Below are 8979 nucleotides of genomic sequence, written 5' to 3'. Positions count from 1 at the left end.
TAGATGTCTCTTCTGGAAGACTAAATCCAAATTCGACTATATCCTATAAATTTTGGGATTGAAAAAGCATCCTCATCTTGATGTACCAATAGTCATATTTGTCACTAGAGAATATTGGCACTAGGACAAGGACAAATGAGTTACTCATATCAGCCATAAAGATAGATACCTAAGAGTGACTGAACCAAGAAAAGTATTAAGTGTATGTGTAAATTAATATACACTAGGAAAGTTCTCAACAAAGACTGGTGAGGACAAAGCCTCTTTAAAAACTAACCTCCTTAGATAGAACTCCTAGACATGCATATAATCACATAAAAACCACTCATTGTCTTAAATCAAGCTCTGATACCATTGTTAAGAAAATAAACAGAATAAAATTTTCAACTAGTCTATTCAAATAAAAAATTTTATTAACTCAACTGGAGTACAAGAGCTTGATTACTCTTTGAACACTCATAAATTTATAAGATAAATTTTTTGATAGAAGGAATTTTTGATTGATGGATGAATTACAAGTGAAGGCAACTAGCCTATTTATACAAATGCAGGGGCAGTTTGTTACAATTAATAAAACATTTTCTCAATTTACTTTGGTTGCTAATTGAATGAAGAATTCGGTCCATGTTTAGTCTTCTTTAGCTGAAAATTAAGTGCTTTTAATTCTTTCACCTTCCTTGCTACATGTACTTGCATCATATTTTAACAAAAATTAGAAAATAATAACAATGTGATAGTAGAATTTATCTCATATTGTTGTTTTATGAAGGACAAAGATTCCAGGATTTTTCTTCTTTAGAGAAAACTTAGAGATGGCCTACACCAGTTGAGAATCCTCTCCACTTATTCAAATTTGGATAGATTTGAGTCAATCTCAAAAAATTCCAATGCCTTCAGTTCTACCGTGAAGTCTTGTGAGGTGTGTGATGACAGTAGGGGTAGATACGAGCCGAACCGAGCCTGAACATTGTTTAGCTCGTTTTCGGCTCATTTTTAATCAGCTCGGTTTTCGGCTCGCTTCGGGCTCGCCAAGCTCGTCAAAACTTATGTTCGTGTTCGGCTCGTTTTATAAATTAGGTGTTCATGCTCGGCTCGCATCTAACTCGGGCTCGTTTCATAATTTATGTAAAGTGAATATAGAAGTGTAAAGTGAATAAGATCAATTACATTTTGTTTTTGGTGTGTGTGTGTATATATATATATATATATATATATATATATATATATATATATTTGATTTTGTTGTATTACTAACAACCCAAATGTAAAAAAAAGAAAAAATCAAATTACCAAGGTTTATATGTGCTTCTGTAAATTACTCTTGTTTGATAAATAATTAAACAGAGCAGTAGAGAAGAAAGGTGGAAAACCTTGTCAGTGGCTAAACCTGAACAGTAGAGGAGAACAATAGAGAAGAAAGGTGGAAAACCTTATAGGCAGCTAAACAACAGAGAAGAACGGTAGAGAAGAAAGGTGGAAAACCTTGTCGGTGGTTGAACAACAGAGAAGAACAGCAGAGAAAAAAGGTGGAATGGAAAACCTTGTCAGCGTATTTTAGTTTCGACTAATATTTTTGGCAGAGAAGAATGAAGAACAGCAGAAAAAATATTAGGTTTGTTGCTTTAGTTTCTTTAATTGCTTCCAATTTCCAAACAACAACGTTTTTTATTTTAAGAGAAGCCAGCAAAGCAAAGCAAACTTTTTTATATAGCTACTGCAAAATACAAAGTCAACGCAGAAGAAGTCGTATATAATACCTTCAGGCTCCAACCAACATATTAATAACGAGCTCAACTCGGCTCGCCGAGCCAGCCAAGCCGAGCATTCCTCTATTCGTGTTCGAGCTCGCGTTCGTTTCTTGATTTTTGCTTTGGCTCGTGTTCATATTCGCATTCGCTTATAACAGGCTCGTTTCAGATTCGTTCGAGCTAAGCTCGTTTCGAGCCCGAAAAAGCTCACCTCGAATCTAGCCCTAGATGATAGTAGCAAGGACTTAACTGGTGAAGTGTCTGTTAAATAGAATAAAGAGGTCCATAAGTCTATGGTCATTTTCAGCTCTGTCAGGGTACCTATGTGGCACAAAAGACTTAGCCATGCAAATTCAAAAGTGTTTTATGTTGTGTTTCATCATTTAGGTTTAAGTAAAAGTAATAGTACAGAAATATTTTCCTATCTCTACTTATAAAACCACTACTCCTTTAGAAATTTTGGATACCGATGTGTGGGCCCTACTCCAATTTTCACTGATGAGGGTTATAGATATTACCTCTTGTTTGTGGATAATGGTTAGTTGAACTATGTATGAGTTTCTTTATAATTAAATCTGATGAGATTAGGTACTTAAATAATATATAATTTTATGAATGGATGATTTTGAATTAAAAATAATATAATATTTAATTATATGATAAATTATCATCTGAGTATCTAATTAGATACATAAAACTGAGTATATATAACATTTTTCTAACTCAAAACAAAATCACAAATTTTAGGAATGACACAAAAACTAACGTGTAATTAATATAGAAATATTAGTAATCTCAAAATGTTTATTGTAAGGCTCATCTAGCTGACACATCTGAAACTGATACATCATTAATTGATGAAGTGCTCCCTGAAAAACCTTCCAACTGCACAACAGATTTATTTGGTTGATCTTGTTTCCAGAAAGCAGGCTTCTTCGGAATCATCATATCTATGTTTACATTTTTTAGCATGGTGGAAACGTCCAACATGGATGGTCTATCAATTGGATTTTCTTGGACACATAATAGACCTATTCGCAAGCATCTCATTAATTTACAATATGAATATGTATCGTTCAATGATTCATCCATAAACTCCATGCCTTTGCCGACATTCCACAACTCATATGCCTGAAATTGTCAAATAATTTGGACTTATCAAACTTGTACTTTTAACCCTAATATGAATTATTTTGGAAACTTACATATTCAAGAAGATTCTGACTTTCGTTCAAACCATATAAAAAAGATATCCTTTTGCCACTAATGATTTGTAAAAGAAGAACCCCAAAACTATAAACATCAGATTTAGTTGAGTATCTGCCATTACGGATATATTCAGGAGAAACATAACCGCTGCATTGAATTATAACAAATAATAAGTAATTTCTAAAACATTTTTGTAACAAGTAAAATACGTATTGACAATAATATATACTTACAGCGTTCCAACAATACGGCTTGTATCTGCTTCAAGATCATCTTTTGAAAATATTCTAGCCATTCCAAAATCTGATATTTTGGGTTTTATTTCTCCATCTAACAAGATATTGCTAACTTTTATATCTCGATGAATAATAGTTAATCTTGAATATTCTTGAAGATATATGAGTCCTTGAGTCACTCCTTCAATAACTTGAATACGTTTTTCCCAATCCAAAATATGTCGTTTAATGGGATCTGCATCAAACTCATTGGTGAACAATGTAAATTATTATAAATTAGGCTAACATTAACAAGAAAAGAATTGCACATAAATTTTATACCGAAAAGGTAGGAGTCTAAGCTTTTGTTTGGCATGTATTCGTAGACGAGCATCTGTTGTCTTCCGTCAATGCAATAACCCAGAAGCTTGACTAGATTTACATGTTGGAGCTTTGCAGTCAGCATAACTTCATTTTTGAATTCCTCGTAACCTTGTTTGGATGTTTTTGAAAGTTTCTTTACTGCTATTACCTGCCCATTTGGTAGTATGCCCTGGAAAAACAAAAAAATTAAAACACTATAGTAGTTAATTGGTAGTTTTTTTTTTTTCCAAGTAAACTAATTTTTATTAATTTTCTATCCTCCTGAAATGATGGCAGATTCTAACATACATAAATAAATTAACATGTTATCATGTAATTAAATGATTTTAAGTTAGAGATAAAATAACTTATTAAATTTCTTGATTATAGAATAACATATTATCTTATTTATATCTATTAGTATCTACCACTAGTGAGTAAAATTATGTGCATTAACAATAAGTTTAATTTATATATTAATAATGATATCTCATCATATGGTTAGCTTTTATTTTATTTTAAATTTAAAATCACATAACAACGTATTACCATTAAAACATTAATTAGTATTTACTATTTTGATATATTATTTTAGATTGGAATAACTAATAAAATAAATAAACCCAACAATAGACCATACGATTAATATAACCTTGTAAACAGGGCCAAAACCACCTTCGCCAAGCTTGTTTCGAAATGAAAATCTGTCTGTTGCTGCTTCAATCTCAACCCAAGTATATATTACCAGATTAAGATCGTTTTTTGTAAAATCTCCACAAGGTACTTCATCATTTGATTGTTTGGCTGAGTCTACCATTCCTGTCAACCACGAAAATAAAATGAGAACAAATCCTTCGATGATAAACGTATTTATTAAGGCATGTTAAATAGAAATTTGGCAATATTCACCGGATCCAATTTTGAGTAACCAATTAAATATGTAGATAATATATCATCATATTATCTAATTATACGATAACACATAATATATAAGTTTTTAGTACTCAAAATTGGGTGCATATAATATTACTCATAAAATTAATCCATAAAACTGGAACAGGTTACCTTTTCTTTTGAGCTTTCTCATCCAGCAATAGACAATGGCAAAGCCTAGTAAGAGAACAGCAGTTGCCGTTGTCGTCCAAACTATTACTGTCTTACGCCTATTACTTCTTCCAGTTTGATCACTTTCGTGAGTTGGAAAATTAATTCTAACCTCTTCGGCTGAAAATTTTACAGATCAAAAAAAAAAAAAATCAATAGGGTAATGAAGCGTGAATATTTGGATTAACACTTATATATTTACCTGCAGCTCGAGAAAGCTCCCAATTATAGTCCATGTAGACTTGCCACACAAAGTAACCAAGTAGCTTCTTTTCTTTGGCATAAGAAATTTTGATTCTAACGACTTCGGCATCATCAAAGCCAATCCAGGATGTCCCTACTGTGAAGTATTTCACCACATATGTTGCATTGAACGTAATATTAGGTCCATATGGTTCGATATAATCTCTCTTGATTTGATTATAAGTCACGCCTCCTTTCTCCTCTATGTTAGCCGGTCCCCTTGTTGGTGCGCCAATACCATTAACCTGAGGATTGGCAAGTACCCATGCATAGCCATACAGAGGCAAACAGAAGACTAGCTTATCAGAGGATAGCCCTCCATTGATCCATGCCTTTATAGCATAATCAGTATTATCAATACAACTTGGATCATACAGAGCTGAAGGAGCAGCTGTAAAGTTTGTAATTGTTGGCTTCTTATAATCACAAGTAACAACATGAACCCAGTTCAAGTACTTCTGTGCGGAGTCTATTGGAAAAATTGCCGAATCAGAATAATTTGGTAGATGTTTAACTGAGGCAGTCAAGATAAGTTGCGACTGCCTCGAGTTTCTTGCCTCTTGAACAGCAGCAGCTCGCCATTCTCTGAATAGAATTCCCACATTCAACATTTCATTGCTTGTGTTTGCATGAGTATACCAAAGATCAAGGCCTTGAAGGCCATAAAGCCTGGCCATTTTTATTGATGAATCAATGAAAGATTTTCTATGAGAATCATTGCTTAACAATGAGGAAAAGGTTGACAAAGCAGTATTTGGGCCTCCAATAGACAAAAGTGTGTTGACTGATGGGTTCTTTTGCTTCACAGTGTCTGTGAAATTGGAGATTAGCAGTTCTTCATAAGGTGATGGAAAAGATAGCTGGTACGTGGTGGTATTCACATCAGCATAGGCATAAATAAGATGGGTGAAGAGAGAAGAATTTATGTCGGAAATGGGGAGCTCAAAATTGTATGATGATTTCCAATAATAACCAGCTCTGACCCAAGTTTGCGCCATTGAAGGGCGCAACTCGTGAGAAAGAAAAATATAGAAGACGATGAGGACAATCTTGGATACCATTGACGAAAATTAGTTACTTGAGAACGATGATTATTCGTGAGTTTCTATAAATAAGCACACAATGGTGCTGTAACCTTCAGTTGAGAATAATGAATCCTCAACTTTTTCCTTACGGAAATGAGTTCCTTTCGAACATGACGGTGGTGAAAGTGATTGTGAAGTCTCTTTTTAACAGTAAAACACAACTTACAACTTACGCTCACAATATAATTCTGAAAAACCAATGCTCCTCGTACATAATTTTTTTAATGCATAATTAAATATATAAATATTATATAATTATATGATTGTCTATTATTTTATATTTAATTCAAAATTATCTAATTATATTATAATATATTATATCTAATTATGTATTTAAAAAAATGTGTACAACTGATTTTATTAAATTCTAAAAAGAGTTTGTTTCTAGTGGAGAAGACAAACGTAGGAATCAACGAGAAACACAAGTAGAAGACTAACGTAGGAATCAAGCTGCGAGAAACACAAGTAAACAAGTCATCAAATGCAATAGCTGGAGCATGGAAATTTGTGTCTCAGTTCAACGTCGTAAGACAATTCTAAATGAGTTATTTTCCAAGTGGAGAAGTCCAACGTAGAAATGGGGTTGGAGAGGAATAACGTAGAAATGGGGTTGTCTTATGGGACACGTTAAAACTATATTAGAGGTAAAAAAAATTAGCGTTCCATAAGATTAATGCAAATATTGTATGCATTAATAATGGATACAAATACTTGTACAGACGTTGATGCGTTGTCCTGTGATGAAGTGTTTTATTTCTAATTCAAAAAACATAATTCTGAAATGAAATCTTTTCAAGTAGAGAGGACTAGAGTAGAACTCAAGCTATGACTAAAAATAGTAAGCAAATTCACACTGACAATGCTCACTAGCAGAAGTCTCAACTTATTGCTTTTGGATTCCAATCAAAAGTCAATTTTATGTTTTAATGAGCTAACTCTCAAAGAAAAGTTAGTTTGTTATTACCTATGTTATATCTTTTGATTTTTACTTATAAGATGACTTCAATACTAGAAAATTTTCTGATGTGGGTTAGTATTAATTATAATTTTGATTTAATAAAGTAACTGAATAATTCGATAACAGTTTATGAATAAATTTAATCTGATTAATAAAGATAAATCCAACACAATAGAAAATTATGGTATGAATAGATGACATTTACATAAATTTTAAGTTTATTGGACTTTTAATAGAGATAATTAAATTGTCCAAATTCATTTGACACTTCAAGTTTGCAATATATATGGATCAACCTTAGAGGTTCCAAAATTTTCATCTTTTGTCCTCATTGCATGACTACACAAATTAGGGCAACATGTTTTCACCATTGCATGAAACCGCACAACAAACATGTTAAGTTCATACGTGACAACATACACGTTTGGAACCCACATGCGACAACACAAAAAAGGTCTAAAAAATTCAATCTTGCTAAAATATGATCAACCAATTCTAGAAATTTGTTCGATCAATTTATTTGATATTGGGAGTTGTTGTTGTTTGAATCAGTTGACCAGATTGAATTTGGTAAACCAAAAACTAGAAATCAAGAATTTACTATTATGCAAAATCCTAGATTTTCAACCATACTGTAATGTTACTTAGCAAAAAAAAAAAAAAATCATACTGTGATGTCCTAACGAATTACTTGGGTGTGAAATGTTATCCCATCACTACACAACATGCCTAACTGCATTATGGATAAATCATTGTGCATAAAATACACAATGACATGAGTTTTTGTGCAACAACATAAGATTAATTGTAATCAAGCTGAATAGAACAAAATTGCGAACAAATGCATATAAAAGGAACCAGTGGTGTCAAACATCTGTTCCTTGACTTGCAATGCTTTGACATTTTTTTGACAAATTATGTTGTTAGAAGGGGTACGTCATCAAACATCCTACTTTAGGTACCCTTATTTATGATGTTGAACTATGGTATGAATGTCATTAACACTAACGTTGAATTTGAGTCAAACCAATTTGGATTCAAATAAAGTAACTTTGTTCATCCTTCTTGTAATATGATTTCCCTTTTCAAAAGTATTATTCACATAGTTGGTAACATAATTCATTCCAACGATAGCCTTCTAACAAAAGTATACATAGAGTTTGATATTATAAATTCAAACCAAACTTAAACTGTTTCTCATTTACTCAATTCAATTCAAATCCATTCTTAATTAGCACAAACTTTTATGACTATAGTTATTTAAAAAAATAAAAATAAAATAAGAATCTTAATTAATAAAGGTTGGACCAGTGATAGTATGATCCATATCAATGATGCTCTCTCTCTTAGAATTAAATGGTAGGGCAAAGGACTATTCCCATCCAAGTTTTAGCTCAATCTCAAAAGGCACATGTAACAGTTCAAAAACCCAAATACTCATCCATAGGCTAACTTCTGTTAAAATTTTCTGTCAGAGAAAATGGTAAAATCATTATTTTACAACTAAATCCTAAAAAACTATATCATTATACCCCTATAGTTTGAAAAACCAATATTTTTCCCTTAAAATTAAGTTTTAAAAAGTTACCATTTCCCCCCTAAAGTTTGAAAATCTTTTCCAGTCAACAAATCCAGTGAGTTGTCAGTGGTTGGAATGATAAGAGGACAATGTCTAGACAACGAAGCATCATCCATAATCCAGACGCCAGAGGATGATGTTTCGTCATCTAGATAAAGCATCGTCTCTAAATTGATGACGTTTTTGGATGATGAAGTATTGTTAATTTGGATGACGCTTCGTCAAGAAGCGTTGTCAATCTGGAAGATGTTCTCTGCTTCTTTGATGTCTATATCAATGATGCCTCTTGATGAAGCGTCATCCAAATAGACAATACTTTGGCATACAAAAGCATCGTCGATCTAGAGACAATGCTTTGTTTGGATGACAAAGTGTCGTCCTTCAACGTCTAGAAAATGAACAATGCTTCGTAGTCTTTTTTGTCATTTTGGCTGCCTATAACTTGTCAAATTTGTTGGCTGGAAAAGGCTTTCAA

The 8979-nt window shown here is 32.5% G+C and overlaps 1 protein-coding gene across 1 annotated transcript; it reads right to left on the bottom strand.

The window, feature by feature from the left end:
• Positions 1 to 2498: 2498 nt before the first annotated feature.
• LOC123220523 (cysteine-rich receptor-like protein kinase 10) lies at positions 2499 to 5949 on the bottom strand. Its single transcript, XM_044642770.1, has 7 exons — positions 4842 to 5949; positions 4601 to 4759; positions 4188 to 4354; positions 3515 to 3725; positions 3191 to 3428; positions 2954 to 3104; positions 2499 to 2879 (listed from the first exon to the last, which is right to left on the bottom strand). The coding sequence occupies exons 1-7, from the start codon at positions 5941 to 5943 to the stop codon at positions 2565 to 2567; spliced, it is 2343 nt and encodes a 780-aa protein (XP_044498705.1). The 5' UTR covers positions 5944 to 5949; the 3' UTR covers positions 2499 to 2564.
• Between the last annotated feature and the right edge of the window lie 3030 nt (positions 5950 to 8979).

The sequence above is a fragment of the Mangifera indica genome, chromosome 7 (genome assembly GCF_011075055.1).
Source record: "Mangifera indica cultivar Alphonso chromosome 7, CATAS_Mindica_2.1, whole genome shotgun sequence".
In the NCBI taxonomy this organism is placed as follows: domain Eukaryota; kingdom Viridiplantae; phylum Streptophyta; class Magnoliopsida; order Sapindales; family Anacardiaceae; genus Mangifera; species Mangifera indica.
This window is presented reverse-complemented; position numbering and strand designations above follow the sequence as displayed.

Excerpts from the sequence above, each read along its gene's own strand:
- LOC123220523 (XM_044642770.1), bottom strand. The coding sequence starts at position 5,943 with ATGGTATCCAAGATTGTCCTCATCGTCTTCTATATTTTTCTTTCTCAC. Across the intron at positions 4,355-4,600 it reads GAGAAAGCTCAAAAGAAAAG|GAATGGTAGACTCAGCCAAA; the intron begins GTAACCTGTTCC and ends CGTGGTTGACAG. Across the intron at positions 3,726-4,187 it reads GTTTTGGCCCTGTTTACAAG|GGCATACTACCAAATGGGCA; the intron begins GTTATATTAATC and ends TTGTTTTTCCAG.